Source organism: Varanus komodoensis, unplaced genomic scaffold, assembly GCF_004798865.1.
Source record: "Varanus komodoensis strain SLA01 unplaced genomic scaffold, ASM479886v1 scaffold50, whole genome shotgun sequence".
Taxonomy (NCBI): Eukaryota; Metazoa; Chordata; class Lepidosauria; order Squamata; family Varanidae; genus Varanus; species Varanus komodoensis.
This window is the reverse complement of record NW_025336088.1, coordinates 1,162-23,536: the sequence shown is the minus strand read 5'-3', so window position 1 is coordinate 23,536 and position 22,375 is coordinate 1,162. Positions and strand designations below refer to the sequence as shown.

General features: G+C 39.9%; 1 protein-coding gene across 2 annotated transcripts in view; it reads right to left on the bottom strand.

Annotated features, from left to right (window-relative positions):
* The window catches only part of NMT1 (N-myristoyltransferase 1), a 30,304-nt gene extending 9,857 nt beyond the window's left edge, over window positions 1-20,447 (bottom strand). The window contains exons 1-5 of one of the 2 annotated variants that reach the window (XM_044447061.1): window positions 20,305-20,447; window positions 8,053-8,161; window positions 7,111-7,255; window positions 6,524-6,642; window positions 4,431-4,522 (exon numbers count right to left, since the gene is read on the bottom strand). In XM_044447061.1, coding sequence (XP_044302996.1) covers window positions 4,431-4,522; window positions 6,524-6,642; window positions 7,111-7,255; window positions 8,053-8,161; window positions 20,305-20,411 — 572 coding nt within the window. In that variant the 5' untranslated portion in view covers window positions 20,412-20,447. Of the gene's footprint in view, window positions 1-4,430; window positions 4,523-6,523; window positions 6,643-7,110; window positions 7,256-8,052; window positions 8,162-8,733; window positions 8,841-20,304 lie in introns of those variants that run through there. The other variant, XM_044447062.1, reaches the window with a different exon arrangement.
* Between the last annotated feature and the right edge of the window lie 1,928 nt (window positions 20,448-22,375).

The window sequence follows — 22,375 nt, the reverse complement described above, 5'->3', positions numbered from 1 at the left end:
AAAGGAACAATATTTGACAATTCTATTTCAAATACAGTGATATAAGCAGTAGTCCCATCCCTCCCCCCACATGCATATGAAATTGGAGACTGCAGGATATACAGTGCCTTATGGAAGTACTCACCCCATATCTTAGCTTTTCCATAATTTTGCATTACAACCAGGAATTGAAATGGATTTAACTCTCACTGTTACCACTTGATGTACACTAGATGCCCAACTCTTTGATGGTGCACAGTATTTCTATCGTGGCACAAAAATTAAACAAACAAAAACTGGTACTGGTTTCATAAGTGTGCACTCCCAAGTCCAAGCTTGGTAGACGCACCTTTGGCAGCAATGGCAGCTGTGAGTCTTCCTGGGTAAGTCTCTTATCAGCTCTGTGTATTTGGATGCTGTCAACTGGCTCAATCTTCCTGGGAAAACTGCTTCAGCTCTGTCAGGCTGGATGGTGACCACTGCTGAACAGCAACTTTCAAGTCTCGTCACAGATGTTCAAATGGATTGGGTTTTTGATTGGTCCCTAAGACATTCAGGGTCTTATTTTTAAGCTACTCCAGTGTTTGCCTGCATGTTTAGGGTTACTGGCCTGCTGTAAGGTGAACCTCCACCTCAGTCCCAACTCCCTTGGAGAATGAAACAGTTTCTCCTCTAGAATTGCCCCCTATTTGGCTCCACCCATCCTTTCCTCAATCCTGACCCATTTCCTAGTCCCTGCTGAGGAAAAAACATCTGGTATTCTCGGGACTATGACCACAGTTGAGTATGCACCACACATAGCTTTGTGCAGTAAGGCAAACAGTCCAATTTCTGTCTCAGGAGACATTTTATATATCTGCAGTTTCTTCCACAAGCTTTTTAGCAAAATCCAAACAAGCTTTGATGTGGGTTTCTTTCAGCAATAGCTTTCCTCTTGTCACTCTTCCATAAAGCCCCAGCTTCTTAGAATATCTAAGTGATAATTGTCCCATGGACACATTATCCCATCTCAGCTGCAGATTTCTCCAACTCTTTCAGAATTTCAATTGGCTTCTTATCAATCAGCTTCTTGTTCCTCTGATCAGCATCCTCCCTATCTGGCCATTGAGTTTTGGTGGGTGGCCTTCTCAAGGCAGAATTGTGGATGAAACATATTTTTTTCCATTTTGCAATAATGGATTTAACAGTGCTTTGGAGGATGTCCATGGCTTGGGATTTTTTTTAAATAACCCAACCTCGACTGGTGCTTCTACTCTAGAAGTTGTTTTGACAGCAATCTGGTCTTCATGATGCTGTTTTAGAGATGTACTCAGCAAATTCTGGGGCCATGCAGAAACAGATATATTTCATCTGGGCTCATGTGACATGAATTGCATTACTCTGGAGACAGTGGGCCACATCAGAGCTACAATTAGGCATTGCTCAGCAAAAGAGGTGAATACCTATGGAACAAAGAATTACCAGTTTTTGTTTTCTTAACTTTTGTGCTACAATAAAATATTTTGCACTTGCATCTTTTGTACATGAAGCAGTAACAATGCTAATTAATTCCATCTCACTTCTAGGTTTCAACATAACAAAATGTGGAAAAGTCAAAGGAGATTGAATATTTGAACTCTGAACTGTAACAGCAGTAAGAACTTTAGACCACTAAATAATAGGTGACAGGTGGTTATCCTTCCAGACTTGCAGTAGGAGTCTCCTTCCAACTAAGGACTTTCCAGGTCCCCTTTTGCTATCTACCGTGTTAATAAGTCATGGAATGCTTTTCTTCTTCCCTTAACTCTGGTCTGCAATGGTTGTTTCTCTCAAAGCAGAAAGTAGCAGAAGTAGCCAAAATGATGCAACAAAGACAAGGTGCCCATATTATGGTGGTTCTAGGGAGGAACCAAAATAGTATAATGAAGCAGGAAGTCTAGTGTAGTGGAAGATCTAGCCAGCTTGTGTCAATCCTCTTTTGGATTTTTCTCCCATGCCACAGGTTCACGGTAACCTTGTTCCTACACTGTCTGGACCAGTCATGTTGCTGGTGAATGCCAAGTTAGGATGTAGTAATACCATTTATCCATCATTTCATTATGAATAAATGAGAAAATCTGATGTGCACTGCTTAGACCTGGGTAAATGAGTTGGGTGACATGGATCTGACCCATCTTTGTTCATCCAGGTACTTGAATAGCAAAAGGTCAGGCTTGAAAGCCAGAAAGAGATGCTATTATCCACAAAAGTTCAATTGTGCACACAAGTAAATCCCTTAATTTTGGGACAGGATATGAGGGACAACCCTAAAATGGGCCAAAAGACAGAACAGGGATGCTACTGGTGCCAACCTTACTTCTCAATAGCCTCCATGACTGAACTGGCTAAGACAGTTACAGATGTGGTTTTGGAGAACCCTAGGATCTTGGTCTTTGGAGAACTTCAACAGTGAGGCAGCCTTAAAAAGAAATTACTCAGGTTTTCATAGCTTCCATTGGACTGGTCTTAGTTTGCTGTAATCTCAGTGCATATGACATACTCTTGATTTGGTCTTTGCCTCAGGGCATGAGGGGGTAGTCTGGATATTTGGGTGTCATGGCCAGACCACTTCCTGGTGAAATCTGGTCTCATGGATGTCATTCCCTTGCTAGAGAATTGCAGAGCTATTAAGATGCCCTTGGAGATGTAAGGAATTTGACATATTCTTGAATTCTCTGTAGGATCTTCCAGTAACTACAGCCGGACATCATGCGAGGGCTTCATTATGCTGTGGAATATTGAGATATGAAGGGCAATTGACACAATCACTTCCAAGTGCCATTTTCAGCCCTCTAGAGTTGGAATGGTCCTTTGGTTTACAAAGTAGCTTCAGGATAGATCCATACTGACTGCTTAAGTTGACTCATTTTTTTGGCTCACCAGACACATCAGCTAGCATCTACCACTGGACCTCTGGGATACCCCAATCCAGCCTGTGTAGGCTGATGTCCTGCACCCCTGCATTAAAGGAAGAACCTCAATTAATATGGGGACCAATTTATTGCTAGCCTCTGCAACAATCACTTGTCCTTGGAAAAGTCTTCTCTCATTGGGTCATTGTAACTTGCACCAGGAAACTAGTCTTCACCTTCTAGAAGCTGACTGGACAAGCTCTCCTCCTTCACTTCATACACACAATGAAAAGTGCCTATTCCACCTTCCCACACCATCAAATATTTACCCAGAAGGAACTCTGTCCCTCAAGAGAATTCTTCTAAGCTGCCAGTTCACATAAGAGTTTGGACAGATAGGAGAAATAGCATAAATCGTGTTTTTCAAATGCTGACTGCTGAACATTACTAAGTTCCTGAAACGCAAATAAGGAGAGGAAAAAAGAAGTTTGCTGGGTGGAGACAGGGAAGATTTGCATTCTTAATTTTGCCACAGAATAATCTCTCCAGAGTGTCTTGCCTCCTATAAAATATGCTTTCTGCCTTTGGAAATAGAGGTTTATGGGTGGGAGGGGGGTATAGCAGCAACCCAAGTTGAAGTTTAGCAATACGGAAAAATGTATGGAAACAACTGCAGATCTTTATGAAGATATGTAACTTACGTGGGGGTTTACAAAGACCTAACAGAGTTTGATCAAGTGATGCTTAAAACAGATGAGAAAATTATTAAAAGACTATATGATTTTTTACTTGGCAGGAAAATTGGAAGGGGAACAGGTTAAAGAAACGATGATAACATGGGCACAAAACTTCGGATTTAATGTTGAACTAGAAAAGTGGCAAAAACTATGGGAAAGAAACATTAAGGTAACATTAGCAACTTCGTATAAAGAAAATTTATATAAAATGTTCTATAGATGGTATTTGTCACCAAGTCAATTAGCTAAGTTGTTTCCAAATATGTCAAATAGATGTTGGAAATGTAAACATAAAGTGGGTACTTTCTATCATATGTGGTGGACTTGTGATAATGCGAAAAAGTATCAGATTAAAATACATAGATGGATGGAGGAAATATTACAAAAACCCCTTGCTTTTAAACCTGAAGTTTTCTTGTTAGGCATCATACCGGAAGACGTTAACAGACAGGAAATGTATCTGATGTTACACCTAATCACAGCGGCAAGGATTGCATTTGCTCAATATTGGAAAAGTGAGGAGCTACCCACCGATGGATTGATTGTAAGAAAGATCTTGGACTGCGCAGAAATGGATAGATTGACTTTATCATTGAAGGAGAAAGAACGCACTGACTTCTATCGAACTTGGGATTCTTTCTATAACTGGCTGGAGAAACGGGACTTGGCGTAAACTTAGAGATGTTTTCAAATTATTATAAATTTATTTGAATTTGACTTTAGAATGTTAAAAGATATGTAGTAGGGGGCTGACCCAGTAAATCCGATGTATGTGATGTTTGATGTTTTTAGTGTTAGTTTAAAATTTTAATAAAATTTTTTTAAAAAAACATGTATAACTTACCACAGAAGAAATTCAGGTGAATAATCAAACCGAAACATGTTGTCATCATCTTCCACATAATTCTCATTCAGGAGAGTATACAACTCTTTTAGCTAAAGGAAGGTAGGAAGGGAGGAAGGAAGAAAGAAAGGAAGGGGGAAGGGGAGGGAGGGGAAGGGAGAGAGGATGAGGGAGGGGGAGAGAGACAGAGAGGTGTTATCAGCTTAAGGAACCACAGGTGCCTTTTATTAAGACAGCAGCATTATCTGACAGGATATCACTGAAAGAATTAGAGAACAACTGTGAACACCAGCACACTTAAACAGTGTTTGGCATGAATCTGGGAAGACCCAAATTCAGTTCTTATCTGTGGTCTTTAGGAAGTTGATATTGATCCCCAAACCAATTAGCAATATGAGCATTTCTTTCAGGGATGTTGTGATCACAATACTATATAGCAGCTAGCAGCTTAGTTGCTACATTTTCTACTAACTACAGCTTCTGGACATTCTTTAGAGCAGTAGCCTCACATAGAGATCACTGCAATAGTCTAAACGTGATATAACTATGATACAACCAAGACATAGGTAACTGTTGCTATGGCATGAGTTACTCAAAATGGTTGCAGCTGGCACATTAGATGTGATTTTAGAATGTCTTGCCACAGCTAACAACTAAAAATTCGGAAGTGTTCCCATGAAAGTGGATTTGATCTTTCAGGGGGAACATGACTCTATAGAGAATAAGTTGAATTCCAGCCTCTAAGCCAGGATTTCTACCAGTCAGCAGCATCACTGTAGTGTCTGTAGTGTCTGAATTTAACCTCCACTTGCACACCTTCATCAACCTAATTGTAGGAGTTACGCAACATTCAAGGATATTGACTGCTTCTTTGGAGTCAGGTAACAAGCAGCAACAGAAACAAGCATCCTCTACATACTGATACAATTCACTCCAAAGCTGTCAAAGACCTCTCCTACCCTTTTCACGTAGATGTTAAAAAACACAGACAAAACAGAATCCGGTGGGACACCATAGACCAATGGCTGAGAAGCCAATCAGTAATCCGCCAACACCTTCTGGACATGGCCTGATAGTAAGGATTGGACCTGCTATAATATAGAGTCTCCAAGGCCCAGTCCTGCCAGGTGGTCCAGACAAAAGGTATTGAAAGTTACCAAGAAGTCTGGAAGAAAAAAATAGGGCGTCAAACCTCCATCCAGGTCCTGGTGCAGGTGGGCCTTCCACCAAGATAATCAGTATCAGTCCCATAATGTAGTCAAAAGCCTGATTGAAATGGATTCAGATAATCAGTAATATCCAACTGCATCTGGAGTTGAGGATGAATAGCACTGGAGTATCAAGTTTAAGGGGCCAATAGCAAAAAGGTATCTAGCCCATAACATACTCAACATTTTTTAAATAAGAAAATAAGACTAAGTCTCAAAGCAGTTATATGGAGCCGGTTTTTAAAAGAGAAAGTTGTATACAAAAAATGACCCTATAAAGTGCTGAGCTGTTCCCACATGCTCAAAACAAAGAAGTCTAGATTGGGCTGTGAAACTACAGCACAGGTGAATATAGCATCAAAAGAACAGGAGTGGTTACCATTCCAGAGGTGCCCAGACAGAGAGACCCAACAAACTAAGGGGATATCAACTGGTTCCTTATAGTCAGATAACAAAGAGACAAGTATCAACAGCATATTGATAGCATCTCATCCCAAAACTCTGAATGACCTCTTCCAGCTGTTTCATACAGAAATGGGACAAAGCAAGGGTCCCATGAACCTCTGGGTGTCTGCATGCATGACAGACTGCCAGAGAAACTGGTTTTAAGATAGAATTCATGAGCTGGGAATGGGAAAACAACAGGAATGGCAGCGTGGTCAAAATGAAGGAGAATGAAAATTCAAGTAGCAGGAAACCCAGTAGCTTATGTGAAGAGCAGAGAGGAAAAGAAATGCAATAAGGATACTTTAGTAAGGGTGTGGAATGCCTTACACACAAAGGTCCAGAAAATAATGGAACACTATTGTAGCATGGGAGAAGGAAGAGAGGATATGGCTTTAAGAAACTACTAGGGTGGTTAGTTCTGCCTCAACCCCTACTCACCACACCTCGATCCCCCAAGTCCAGGGCATCCCACGTAAAGCCCTGAGGCAAGGTGTAGGGATCTTGGCGGATATTGTCCTTGTCTGGTTCAACAGGCCCATGAGTGTTCACTACTTCTCCTGAGATAGGGAAAAGAAAGAATGTGAGCAGGCTACATTCCCAGCTTTGCCTAGCCAGTTCCTGTATGTTTCCAGAGTTCCAAGCTGCACATGTATACCACACTTTGTCTAAGCAATTCCAGCTTCTTGGCCACTATACCCATGGTTTCTTACCAAGACAGCTGAGTCCAGTCTTGTTAGGAGGACAAACAGTCCCTTCTTGTTTACCAGCCAACTCACAATTTAGCTCTAGCCTTGAATCACCATTTCAGGTTAGGTTGCCCAACCTGTCTCACTTATGCGATTTAAACTGTTTCTTAGGAGGAGTTAGAATCTATGAGCTATACAGTGTAACCACGCCCCACCTTCTGCCACTCTACTAAAATTTTCATCCTAACAGGGGGCATATAACTGTCTCAAAACATGGGGAGATCTTTTCAGCCACTCTAAGCCCAGCCAAGAAGAAAGGAGAGAACTATTACTGTATACCTAACTTGGGGACTGGTTGTGTGTCCCAGAACTGATAGCTGCGCTTCGTGGCTTCCTCCATTGTTTTGGCAGGCCCTTGTCCTACTGAAAAAAGTTCAATGGCTTTTTGAATCTCATGCATCCTTTCTGCTGGCAATGAATTCACCTGTAAAACACAGCAAAAAGTAAGTCTTAATTTCTGCCCTCTTCCCACCACTTTAAAGGAAAGTTTAAATCTTTTGGAGAAGATGTACTCCTTCCCTTGCCCCCTAAAATTTCCCAATAACCACAGAGAGCACGTAATTTCCCTGCATTCCACACCTATATGAACTGAGTAACAAATGTAGACAAGAAACAACAGGTCATGGGCACCAATATGTCCCTGAATGTCTTGCAACTCACCAACGTGTCTTACCCCTCTCACTCTTTTCTTTCTGTATGTCTATGCTCTACACACACATGTGCATGTATGGTGTGTGGCAATTGAGATGACAAGAGAAAAAGACATGTGGGAATGAGTGGACTGGCACAGAACTGGGGGGAAAGAGAGAGAGAAAGTTTGTCTTCTTTGAAATAGGTTTCCACTGGTGCTGAACACTGTGGGTTTGAAAGAGTTAATGTTTGCCCTATACTTACTTTTTGTTGGTTACTTGTCTTTTATAACCCACACCTTTCATAGCAGCTATTTTGCTGTGATGCACAAGACACTTTCTCAAATTGTCAAATGTGTTAATGCCCCCGCAAAAGGTTGACTAATGCTGCTGTACGTCAACAGTCCTCTGATGGCACCCTGGGAAACTGGAGGAAGCACCACTCCAGCTGAAATCCATTCCCTGACAAGTAAACAGTTTTGGCTTGATCCCCAGTCAAATTTAACTTCCTATGTACTGAGAGGGGAACATAATATGGGAGAAAGGCACTGGGTTGGTCAACATACCAACCTGCTGGAGAGGGGTTTTTTACCTTTACTGACTGATCATGAGTCAAATCAAGTTGATCCCCTTTGTCCTTCTTCTGTTTCTGTTTTCTTTTCTTTTTTTTGCCTCCGCTGTCATCCGCTGGACTTAAGCCACTGAAGAACAAGAAGACATAATTAATGGACCTTAAAGGTTCAGAACTTATGATTGCTTGTCAACTGGTGAAGATTTTCATGCTGTTCTGTATTCAATTCCAAGTAGAAGCAAACTTTATTCTGCAATCCATTCATCTCTGAAGGCCTATACATCTGAATTAGTCATGATTAAAGTGCAGCACATTTTATGCTCTGTGGAGCAGGACTATTCTCTTTTCATTGGATCCATAAGAATTATTTTGAATTAGATAACTTTTTGGATACTTCTCCTTTAATATGTTACAGTATGTCACATCAAAGGCATTACTATCTTAGATCATGTCCCAGTTGATCTTGGTATCCAGCTGGTTAATTCAGTTACATCTTCTGGCACATGAACACTTTTAAAAATAAAGATGGGTTTTGAATGTAAGCAATACTTTGACATTAATGAAAGCTTGGCTGCACCCTGTGCTACTGAATAGAAACATCTAAGGCTTATATGAGGAGAACATTTATTGCATATGTTTCCCATAGGAAGATGCTTAGAATAAGAAAAAGAGAGAGGAAATTTGGTTAAAATTGCAAAATACCTTTTGTAACTAGCTTCCCCCATGAACTCTATCAAATACTGCAATGTTCCAGATAAGAACATAAATTATTTTCACCTGAAGCAGAGTTTTGTTGACTTCCCTATATCAAAGATAACAGAAAAGTGGAGAGGTCTGGTAAGATTCCAGCATTTTGATTAAAGCAGCAAAAAGACTGCAATTATATCCTATTGACTAGAGATAATCATAATAAAGTGCAAACATCAAATAATATAGTTTTTTACAATATTCTGAATTGCATAGGGTTAGGACCATACTTTAAGAAAAAGTTTTCAGGTTCTTTATTGGTCAAGTCTTTCCACAACTGGATTTACAGCAAAGGGAACATCTTTGCAGTATCCTTGTGAATGGAAAACAGTAAGTTACTGAATGTTCCAGGACCAGATATTTTCCTTATAGAATGGTTCAGATGTTTTTTAAAATTTCTATGGTAAAACTACTGATTTAGGAATTTTAGCAGCCTCATAATACATTTCTAAACTGAACAAACTTCTAACTGTAGAAACTATACCAGTTTCTTTAATTGATATAGATGCTAAAATATTTACAGCAATTCTCACTAGCAGACTTCAGCATGTGGTATCTACACTGAAACATCCCAATCAAGTGGGATTTATTCATCAAAAGCAGGGGGCAGAAAAGACTTGTAGTAAACCAGATTGCTTTGACTACTAAAATAACTTATTTGGCTGTGAACATTGCTTTTGATGCTTATTTGATTATTTGAAGAATAATTTAAAAATATATTCACAAGTTATTTTTGTTAGTCTGACAAAAACAGTTTTCCTCAGGAGTTTTGAAACTGTTTACTAATTTATCACTCTCTTAAGAGTGCTGACACATGCGTTTCTCTCTATTTTTATTTTTGCCTGAAGAGGGGCACAAGGCACAGCTGTCCCCTTTACTCCTTGATATATTATTTGTTCTTGGAAGCCTTGATGTACAGAATTAGGCAGAGGTATGGGTTTGTAGATGAGGAAGCTGAACATAAAACAGCCTTGTATACAGATGATTTGTTCTTATTCATTAGTAGGCCAGACTTTCTATAGTGTAACTGAACAATTTAATTAATACCTTTGCTGTGTTTTCTGACAATACTTTTAATTGGTTAAAATCTGAATTAATGGCTAAAGGCATTACTAACTTACCTAACTTATTAGCTAAGCGGCAGTTCTCTTGGTGCCTGCAAATTCTAATTTATCTTGGTTTATTGGTTTCCAGAGATACTTCTCAAATGATTAATTGAATTAAATATACATAGTCAGGAGAAATATTTCTTGCTATGGCAAGATGGGCAGCACATAATTGTGTGGGGCCAGGTATGCTTGTGATGAATGCTCTTCCGTGGATAATTTATGCATGACATAGTATTACTTTATATACCCCTCAAACATACTTTCAAAAATGGAGAACAGTGCATCAGAAATGTATTTGGTTACATTTTTAAAAAAAAATTAAGAAGATGTTGCTTCTGATGCTGCAAAGATTTAATTTTCTAGACTTTGCTTTATAACATAAATCATATCCTTTAGCTTGTACAAATTCCTGGAAGGTTTTGCCTTCTTTGAATATCTTACATGGGTTATCTTAGAGTCAACCTACATGGCATTTTTGTCTGACTGGTTGGAATTAGGATCTAGGTATATATAAAAAAGGCCTCCTTCCACCTGAAACTAAAGAGGTGTGGCATGTAGTGTCTTGTCAGCTTTTGACTGATCTATATTTTCTCACTAAATCAACTTTATGAAAACAATGCTGATTGGAAAATAGAGAGGTGGCAATATTGTGGAAAAACTGGGTTGACGGTGCAATCTTAACATTAGAACAGCTAATAGATGCCATTTTCTAACTAGTGCTGAATAGAAATATTTCCAAGTGCAATATCTCTTGGTGTCTGCTTTTGGACCATCAACATGGAGAGCTCAGTAACACTAACACTGCTGGAAGAATTCATCTTATCTGCAAAAAACCTAAAATAATATTTAATATAATGTAGGCAATGGATCTTCGTAACTGAATAAAATAAAAAATCAAAAATTGTGCAATGTAATCCATGGAAACTTGCCTTAGTTTCACTCTTTTTCCTCTAGGCTTAAAACAGAACTTGCTTCAGCAGAATCCAGTGTTTTAGGTGTACTGGTTACCACAGTGTCTTGTTAAGAAAACATTAGCTACCTCTGCTACATGTTGGTGATGTAATGGAGTATCAGGACAAAATGAGCAAATGACAGCTTTAGACTTAAGGTGAGATTCCTGATCAGGAATCCATGTTGAAGTCTTGCTTCCCACCTACATTGTAGAAATGCTTAGGGGTACACTCACAGATGTACTGTTTGCCTGCCCTGAAGATGGTTCTTTTTGTGTTGTCTTAATCTCTACTGTTTTGTTCTCTGTTCCCTCAAGCATACCATCTATATGATCTCCCATGCGCTTCCAAACTGTGTAACTAATTGGTTATAAAAGCATCTAGGGCTACCAAGATGCTGCATATATTTCCTGTATGTTGCAATAAACTGTTAATATTCGTTTGATTGTACACCCTCACTGGACTCTGTTCTTTTCTCATCAATCTGTTTTTTTCTCTTGTCAGCAGAAAATGTCTTGTTAAGACATATAGGTGTGTTCCATGCTAGTTTCTATTCACTCAGAAATTACAGTTCGTATCATTTTGTCTTAGAAAAATCTGTGATGGATACAAATGCCCATATATTTACAAATGATATTTTTGTGGTCTACAGATTGTGGGTAGTCACAATGGATCCTGGGAGCCCTTACAGTCGCAGAGACTTCTGCTGTAAGCTTGGAAGAATAAACAGTCACTATCTATTATTCGGTAGTCTGAACATCCTACCATTCTTTCTACATTTCACTGTATATTCTATAGTTATCAATTTTGTTTAGATACACATTAATCCATACATCTGAATAGGTATGTCTGTGATATGAATACTGAAATTTTGTTAATGACACTGCCTTTTCTGCTTAGTTTTAGTTACATTGCAAATTAAGTTAAAAATTAAAATAGAAACAAGTAAAAACAAGGCTTGGAGATGCATTCTAGGGTCAAGACAGACTCTGCTTAGGATGTTTGTTGCATATAAGGGAAAAATCTCACCCTTTCAAGCTTAGCAATTCAGTGGAAGTTGGCACTGAAAAGCTGAGCTATGTTGACTTTGGCATATTTCCTGTGCACTTTGTCTAATGTGTCTTGTTTTGGAAGGCTGGGCATAGGAAGGAATAAAATATTCCTGATTGTAATGTGTCAGCTACCACCACCACCCAATACAGTACAAAGTTCATGATCTGTGTATCACCCACATGACTTGAATAATAACTGTGGTCCTCATGCTACCTTGGAAAGCATGCAATGCCCTTTTAGCATTCAAACCTTCACCATAATTGGGGAACATATAAAATAACCTATGTTTTTCCAGTTACAAGCTCTGGCAAGAAATACCCTTCAATTCTGACACATTTTCAGTTTGAGAGAGATCAGCAGGTCCTTGTATTGTCCTTTTGCTCCAGGAACCTCCACTTGTTTGCCTTTCAAGCATGGCTTTTGCAATGCCAAAGAGTCAGCCCCAAATTCAGTCAAAGGACCAGAAATCCAAGAAAGATTTCTATTCATTCAAATACAGTCAGTATAAAGGCAGCTTCTTATATTTCAATTTGCCTCTGAGCTTGGAAATGTGGGTTCAGCTCCAGACTGAGGGACAGGGTTAGAACAGAAGAAAGGTAAAGCTAGACAAATCCCAAGGGAATCACAGATTCCTACAGGAGCCTTCACTCCAGGAATAATGTATATTATGTTCAAACCTATCCTGCTATTTGTGCACCTTGTTTCTTTGTATGCCTTGTACATACGCTAGAACAGTCCTTGCATCCAAACTCTGTGTTGATTTCAGCATTAATGTATGAAGACTCAGCCTGCATACATTAGCTCAGTAGAGGCATATCAGAATATAGGAAGCTACTTCATATTGAGTCAGCCCACAGCACAGTACTATTGACACTGACTGGAAAGTTTGCCAGGATTTCAAGCAGTTTTTCCTGTCCTACCTAGAGATGCTCAGGATTGACATTCTGTATGCAATGCACATGCTCTCCCACTGATCTGCGGGTCCTCCCAAAGCTTCATTCCCTGCTTGCATTACCCAGCTGCCTTATCGCAGATAAAGATTTACTCCCAGTAAAACACCCACTGCTGCATTTAGGCACCATCTTTGATGCTGTCTAATGACACAGGAAACTTGGTCACCTGCTTGAGGTACACCAAGGACCACTACACTGCATGCATTAGCTTGAATACAGTGGGAGGTAAAGACTTCTGTAGGTCACTCAGAGATGCAGGGAGCCTGTAATTCAGTGTAACTTTTAAGGATTGTTTTCTATGAGCTTCAGCCAAGCTAAGAATCAGTAACACTTTGCTGGTATGTGGCAAGGCCTCAGCCTGGGCACATGCAACACCCAGCTATTAGGAAGTGAAGCCCTTTGCTAGTCTTCTGACTTGAAATAAGGGAATATACCTGCTCTGTTTTCCTCTCTCTTTCTTCTGAAATTGTCTATCCTTCCATACTCCTCTTAAGACTCATAAGGAATTAAGTCTAATAGTCTTGGATAGCGGTCAACACAATCTAATTTACCATTTGTAAACTAAAAAATGCTCCTTCCAGCCCTCTTAAGCAGGTCCTCAAGATGCCTTGCTGCTGATGTGTAAACTGCCACTGCTGGAGCAGTGATTGCCATGTCTTTAGCTGAGGAGTGACCTTCTCTCATCCCAATTCACCTGCAAGGCCCCAAGCTGCCAAACTTGACTTTAATACTCTCCCCACTATTCCAAAAAGCAGCCCAGAATTCTCAGTCATTAATAAAATTTTCAGCCTATCAATTGCAGGGACAGAAGTCAAAGCTGCCATTGCCTTAGTATGGGGTTAATTAGCACGCGCGCACACACACACCAGCTTATTCACCATTTAATACCTTGTTTTTGTCTGCATTTTCTTCTTGCTGATTACTTGTCTAAGCAACATAATGATTTGAAATAACGTTGAATGCTTGTGTCATCTAGCAAAATGTAGTGCAGCCTCAACTTGTCCCCACTAGCCATAAAGTAGCAACCCCTAAATGTGTGCGCACATGAGAAAAAGTGAATGCACATATGTGGCCCTGAGACCACAGCAGCCTTCAGAGCCAAAAACGTTACACAGCCTGCTTTCAGTTAAAACAGTATGAATAGAACATGTGACCTATGTGCTTCTGGTATTTATTATTCTGGTATTTCTGTATCTGTCAGGCATGCACATACAGATAAATGTTTAAGTGCATGATTAAAGATACTCAGTAATGAAGTGATGCAAGACACAAAGAAAACGACTACCTTGGTTATGCAATGTGAAGGACCGAAACCACTGCTTATTCTTTTAGGACCAAATGCAAAAATGGTGGATATAGTGCTTAAAATAAGCAGATAGCCCACACTGTCCTGGTCTTACCTTTTTTATGAAGCATCTAAGCCTTAACATTTTGCTAGAGGAATCCTCCTATGAGTTGACCCATAGCAGCTTGTTGCTGACACCAGTAGATGACAGGACAGTTTAAAGAGTAGCCCCAGGTGCTTCATAGGGCAAGACAGGACCAGGACAATGTGGGTAACTTTGCTGACCAAGAAAAAAGGTAGAGGGTCAGCAAAGACACTGCACAACATCATCACTGATCACAGGACAGGCATGTCAGTTATGCCATCAGTCAGTTTCTGGTTTTCTGGCCTTGTGAAGCCTAAACTCTGCTCATAAACTGGCAAGATTTTTGATCACTGACTTTGCAATGATACTGAACTAATGGCAATCATGATTTCATTTCAAGAATCAAGACTCCAACATCTTGGGGCAGAACTTTCACAGACAAAGGTGGCTGTCTTCTCTGGAAAGGTACCCTCTCCATGTAGAAAGCAAATAGTTGGGCGGAGCTCATCCGCACTTTCCATTCCCATGTGCAGTGCTAACACATGATGAGAATGCCTGAAAGGACTAGATTCTCTTAACTGTTCTGTGTCAGCACGTTCACTATAAAGTATGAATATACCCCTAGTGTGAAACACCATGCTTGTATGTTCTTTTCTCATCACACAAAAATTAGGAGCAAGCATAAAAGTCTCCCTCTGCAATATTAGAGTCCCAATCCATCTAGGGTCCCAAGGGAACATTTAGCCTCCCTTTCCAGGGCCACATTTTATAGCTATACGGGTAAGTATTGGAAAGAGAAGTCCTCTGCATATGTTGCTAGCATTCTAGCTTCAGAGTGGAACTACGCATGACTGAAATAACTTGGACAGCATTTGCTATAATAGGCTTCATGGAGCACAAAAAACAAACAAACAAACAACTAACTCAAAACAAAACAAAACTTCATCAAACCAACCCAATCCAAGGCAAACCAAAACAAAAAGCATTTGTACCAATGTTAAAAACTTCATCAAACCAACAAAAGCCTGTGCCCATTTAAGAACAACTTACAAAATCCTGGCCCTAAGTAGAAGACCTGAAAGATATGTCATATTTTGGTCACAAACACATATTTTCCCCATGGCTCTTTATTTAAGTAGAAATGCATCCTTTAACTCAAGGTGGATGTCATCCTCCTATCATCCCTAAGCAATGGTCATACTTCCTGAGGTTGGTAAAATCCTAAGTCCTAAATATCTGAAGGACACAGAATGGGGAATGCCTTAAAAACTGTGTAAGATTTGAGTCACATCCAACACTATATTCTATTGTCTAAGCATGTAGAACAAAGGTACACAACCTTTTCTGTCTGGGAATCTTACTGGAGGCTGCATGAAGGCAGGAGCATGTCCAAAGAGAACCAGTATGGTGTACTGGTTAAGAGTCAGGAGATCTGGGTTCTAGTCCCCACTCAGTCATGGAGCTCACTTGGGTAACTTAGGGCCAGTAAGACTCTCAGTCCAACCTACCTCACAGGATCATTGCTGTGAGGGGAAGATTGAGAGAAGGAGACTTATGTAAGCCACCTTGAGTTCCTTGTAAGGAAAAAGATGGTACAGAAATGTAAAAACAAAATTAAAAAGACACATGGCCAGAACGATTTCACACCACCAAGTATTTTTTAATTTTTTAAAAGTGTATATTTCATCCCCATTAATTTTGTAAGTCTAAAGCCCTCTCTGCACAGTTTTGGTGGGATAACAAGCTACCCAGTAACACACTGGCCATCACTAGAGCTCTACGGTTCTTGTCACAGATATTAGTTTTCTAGAGTATCACTGGAAGTGAACAAAGACCAAAGGAGGAGGAATTGTCAAAGCTCTAAAGAACATGAAATACTTAAGAAAAGTATGGAAACATGTTTATTTTAGAAGCAGCAAAGATGCAGCGGCAGGGAGAGAGGAAGGCCCCTGTTCATCAGTTGGAAAAGCAAAAATCCTATCTAGTAAGTGCATTCCTTTTATTTAAAAAATGGTACAAATACATTTCAGCAGTGGGCCTGGCTAGTAACATGAAGGCCCTGGGGTGGGGGACAGAAATATTTAAGGGGGAATGTTTTTGCCCCTGAAGCCATTTCTTCTGAAAATTGAAAAAAATGATTATGGAATATTTTCCTTCATAATGATTAACAAAATGTTTAGACAAGTTGTTCATATATTGCTTCCCCAACATGTTTTCTAAAAACTATGTAACAGATGTTTATGTAAGACTATGCACAGTATCACAGCACTGTAATTCTTGTGTACTGTGATACTATGCAAGTCCTATATTGTAAATTGAAACTACAATTCTCAAATACAAAAACAAACGGCATTTCTACCTCTAGGAGCACTGCTGTTAGCAGACAAAAAGACACAGGTTTCACTTTCTTCTTTAATATCTTTAATAATGAGCTTCCTCTTGTTACTATATATGCCCTCCCGCTCCCTGAGATTGGCGGACGAGGCCCTTCTTCGGGAGCCCTCTGTGAAGGATATCAGGAGGGTGAGTACTCGGAGGAGGGCCTTCTCTGCGGTGGCACCCCACTTATGGAATGCGCTCCCCAGAGAGGTCTGCCTGGTGCCGTCCTTATTTGTTTTTCGGTGCCAGGCCAAGACTTTTTTATTTAAACGATATTTTAATTGTTAATTGGTTGTTTTTATTTATTGGTTTTGAATTAGGCCGAGATACTCCGAATTTTTAATGATATTCTATTCTATGTTATTTATTCTCTTTGTAAGCCGCCCCGAGGCTTCTGCGATGGGTGCGGCATAAAAGTGTTATAAATAAATAAATTAATACATACATACATACATACATACATAAATACTAGAGTTGGTGGATCTGTATCTGGGTCTTGATTAGGTCTCAAAGCACTGGGAGAAAGTGAAGAGTACAAAAAGATGCTGAAAGTGTAAGAGTTTCCCTTTATCTGAATTACAAAAATTGAACCATATTTTAACTGCATTTATCTTCATAAAACTTACATAAATCATTCTTTAATTCCTACTAATCTGATTCTTCATAGGAAGCCCCATGCCCAACATACCTTAGTGTTTACTTGCAAGCTAACCACTAATTTATATTTTCCCTCTCCTTTCAGCAACCAACTTCTAGCATGTGGAAGAATTTCCTCACTGAATGTTCTTCTGGCAGGAAAAAATGTGATTTGTCAATACTGTCAGATGAATTATCCATTTCCAAATGCTACTAGGATAAGAAAACATATCCTTGTATCATGTAAGACATATACTGGAGCCATTGATACAACTTTTGAGGATCTAAGTGAGGAGAAACATACTGATGAAATGAAGTTGTCTGCCCACCACTTCCACCACATCAACATCTTTAAGTAAATAAACATTTCAAACAAATGCATCCAAAAAATACTCAGGTTCGCTGGGCAGCAAGTAGATACCAGAAGGCCAGGAAAGAGTTGGTCAAGCTCTTGTATAAACAATATATAATTCTGGAATGTTACTATCAGTAATTAAAATTCCATACTGTCAGGAAGCTTAAAAATTACTAATAGACTGTTAGTCCTGTAAACATTGTTTGAGCAAGGTTCTTTTATAGTCCGGGCATGATTGTGCAGTGGAACCTGTACACAGAAAAATCAGCAAAGCACTGTGTCTTGCTTTACCAAAAGATAGATGGATGGACAAATAGGAGGGGGAATCCTTAAATGGCAACACCTCAACCAGTTTTCTACAGAAGCACTTAAACAGGCAATAATAGATATACTACTGAGTATATCAGCTGTAAAATATGTGAAGTCCTTCAGAAAATTGGGAGTGGTAAAGTATTTGCTTTGCCAACTGGCAGTGCAAGTAATATGACAGCCACATGGGAGACCATAATTGACAAATATTCACATATTAGCATAATAGGATGTGCATGTCATGGGCTAAACTTGCTTCTCAATGACATTTTGAAAACAGACAAAATAGACACCTTCCAAAGGATCCACAGACAAACTTGCCCTCTTCAAGGAGCAGCAAGAGAAACATTCAAAGAATATTATGTGACATTGAGGGTTTTTAATAAAACTTGATAGTTTTGAAAGTTTGAAAAGTTTACTGAAAACTTTAGTAAGTTTCCTAAGTTTACCTCTGAAAGTTTACTAAAAGAAGAAAAAAGAAAAGCTCTTCAAGAGGGAGCAATGATGAGGCTCTTAAAGTATCCAGCTTCCAAAGTTTGAGAACTTGGCCTTGGGAAGTCTCCAAAAGAACTTGGAGGGCATTCCTTTTGATTCCTTGTTTTAGAATGTTTATAATTATTCTGTGACATATTGCACATTTCTTTAGGTGCCATTTATTGACATAAAACAAAGCTTACACAAACCTGATAAATAAATCACAGGGACTCACAGCAGCAGAGAGACTACACCCCCACTCATTAATAAAATCCACAACCTTAGCCACACAGATATTTTAAGCTTAGAAAACTTGTGTGCATAATATTAGATTAAAAAATAACTACACACAGTTATTGCAAAAACGGGGGCAGAAAAGAAAGGTTTCTCTGCTTCCTGAAACTAAAAGGTATGTTCATGTATAACTCAATTTCTACTTAACATGGAGTTGTTAAAGGCAAATCTCTAAAAATGGAGCAGTAGCATCTCTGTTCTCATTGCATGTGATGAAGAAAAGCCAACATAATTTTCTGAGATATCTGCAATCTTGAAGAAATCCAACAGGTGAAGCTAGACAGACTGGTACACTGTCAAACTGATTTCCAAATAGTTAGACTAGATGATAAGTCTCATTTGAACTAGCACCTTCCTGGGGTTGCCAAATTTGTTCTCACCCCACCAATGGTTCTTTAACAGAATGAAATTCAGAAGTTGCAACTTCCTTTCCTCCTTGTATGTTTGTGTGAGGTGGGGAACTGGGGGTGGCAAAGCACAACTGTTGCACTTCTGCCAGTCATGCACCTGGTTAGGGGCACTGGTGTTCCTGCTAGATAACTAAATACTATCCTTAAGATACATGGCTTCTAAAATAACAACAACATACATTTGCTGATGCATGCTGTAATACTGGAGCCCTGGAATGTGGGGAGGGGGACAACAACAGCTGGCAATTAAACACATGGCTGGTGAGTCAATATGCAAAACTATTCACAGTTTATCTAGATTACTTTTCTTATCCCTCCTTCACTTCTTCTTCCCTCAGACTCCTATTTTTGGTCCACTGCCTACTCTGCATCAGTTTGCCATCATGGCATCCCTGCTTACTGAGACCATTTTTCTCAACTTAGCTAGCCCCTAACTACTTCTGCCTCTAGTTCTGACTGCAGCATGTTTTATTGCTGCTCAAGTAAACAACTTCTCTTTCAAAGTAGGGAAGTAAATATTCTATCCCACTAAACCAGCTCAGTTGACTACTGCCATGGAGATCACATATCAATACTTTACTATAAATCATTTCTGTCATCTTTTAACACTTAATTTGAAAAACTATTTTTCTTTCCTACTTCATTATGTGAACTGCCCCAGGTCAAGGAAATGTATCATCTAGTTAACGGTATCTGGAAGGAAAAGATAGGAACGAGTCTGCGTCCAAGATCCAGAAAAGCCAGTGCTAATCCATGATAATATTGGGTTAGATAAACAAAACCGCCTCCTTGTAGTCTCTGTTCTTATGATTTCACAAGAAGAAAATACAGACGTAAACAAACTGGGTAAAATAAAAAGTTCCTCGGAGTAGATACAAGAATGCTCCCTTACAGCTACCCTACATCCCCAAACATCAGACGCCCTCTCTTCGTCCCTGCCAGATCTTCCTATCCATGACACGAGCCAGGCCCGACAACGACTGAGTTCTCCCAGTCATGCTGCTGTCGGCAACGGGTGGGTAACTACAGGCTTCCCCTTTCGGACTGGCAAAATGACCAACCATTCAGCTTACAACACAAGGAGCTCTCAACCAATCAAGTTTTACGCAAAGGATGGTGGGCAGAGCCAAGTATACTTTCCTCTTCTCCTCCCCGCCCCACTTTCTCAACTGTACTAAGGAGGCTTCTTTCGGTAAGAAAAGCCTTGAACCAGGCAAGCTCAGCACTTGCTTACCTTCTATTGCAGTTGTGCTCGTCCTCATTCTCACAGTCTCTGCAGTGCTGGTGCTCATTCTCCCCTCTTGACGACCGCTTCACTGCTGTATCACCGTCATCCGCCATCTTGGCAAAGGGAAATCTTACCGGCTGCTGCGCCTGCGCCTTGCAAAAAAGACAGGCGATTGGGTGCCCGTCGCAATGCTCTATGGGATTTGTAGTAATCAGAAGCGGGCATCGAACCAAAGTATCCATGAGCTCTTGAGTTATAATATCTCCGGGTGATTTGCAGTAGGTCGAAATGCGTTCCGTCTCTTAGTTGCTTAATAATAGCAACACTTACCCTAAAGTGTACTTCTTAAAATGAAGAAAATATAGAGTAGTAGGCACGTGTGTGTAAAGAACTGTGGGATCAGTTCAGCTCTTGATACTCATTTTAATTGAGTAATTCTATGTGTTTCCTGCAAAAGTAGTTACTGCAAGCCTTCCCATTCCTGCCCTCTAGCAGTCCTTCCTTGCCGTGAGGTTTGCAACTAAGGCTCTTCTCTTAGCACTTTTGTCATTACATTCTGTGCCCTCTGCGGTGGCAACCTGACAGTGGAATACCTCTTCCCCTCAGATTCTGTGTCCTGCTTTCAGCAAGAAGCACAAATTTCTTGATTTTAAAATCTGTTTTATCTCTAGGCTCATTTCTAGTGCTTCTGAAGCAATAGCAAAACATATAGTATCTCTTTTCGTGCATAGAGTGTATTTCCATCCACAAAGGTAAACCCTGCCATTTGGATTTTATAGAGAATTCTCATCTATCTAGAATTTAAAAGCAGAACTTCTAGGTGAAAGGATGAGGCTTCTGGTATATGTAAGTGCTAACAAGTATTTCATACCAGAGTATTGAGCTTTGCAAGGATGATTTCTGTATAATCATTTCTAAATGATTTCTAGTCAATCAGCAAGTTTCTTAAACTACAGTACTTGAATCCATTCAAGTGTTGATTACAGAATGATTTAAACCTTGTCCACTTTAGTAGTGCACTCCTGTAATGTTTACTTGGAGGTAGGGTCCACTATGCTCAATGGAATAACCGCAAACATATCAAAACTCTTTTTTAAAATATTTCTTTTGCTATCGGCAATTTTGCCACTATTAATTAGATATCACTCATGAACAAAGGGGGTGCATGGGTCCATCTGCAGCATCTCTCAGAGCCTCAGGCAGTTTTCCAGCTCTATTATTCAAGATCCTCTTTTAACTGGAGATGCCAGGAGTTTAATTCAGATTTATATTTATTAATATTACAATTTTATACTCTCTTTCCTTTGGGGAGCTTGGGTGGTCCCTCTGCAATCATAGCATTAAAATGCATCAGTGAGGTGAAGTGGAAAGATACAGCAGGCTCAAAGTGATTTTAATAACTTATGAGGAATTTAAACCTGAGTCCTTAGCACTGGTCAGTCTACTAAAAAAGAACTGTAAACGTTGTTTTTGCTTTCAAGTCATTTCCTAAAAAGCAAGAAAAAGACTGAGGGTCATTCTCCACTTCCCCGAGCCCCACCTCAGGCCTTGCTGCTACTGTTGTATTAAAAAGTTGTGTATTCTAGGTGACAATACGAAACTCGCACTGAATTCTGTTCTCGGACGTATGAGAGATCCCTGGACTCTGCCCCAGATGCAGTTCGGGCATCACTCCCAGTCTTCCTATGTCAAGAACCGACAATCCTATCTGTACCTCGGGGGGAAGCGAGTATGCAGCGAAAGTGCTCTACCACTGAACTATGACTATCATTTGTGTCTGCTGCGATCCAGTCTCAGACTCCTTCAGGTACCGGAAAAGGAACCGCAATCTCTGTCGTTGGCAAAGAGGAAAACCTCTAAAACGAGCTCGATCCCTGGAAGCGTATTCCACCCTACTGCTCTTCCATGCACATCCATTGCCCCTCACCGTCCTCTTCTCGAATTGAACCTTCGTTTGTAGCTTTGGCTGCATGCGCGCAAATGCAGAGGCAAGCCTTTGCAGCAGCGTTGCATTTGGATTGGATACATTTCTCAACGTGACTCCTTTCTGCTAATAGGAAGTCGGGAATGGCAGCTA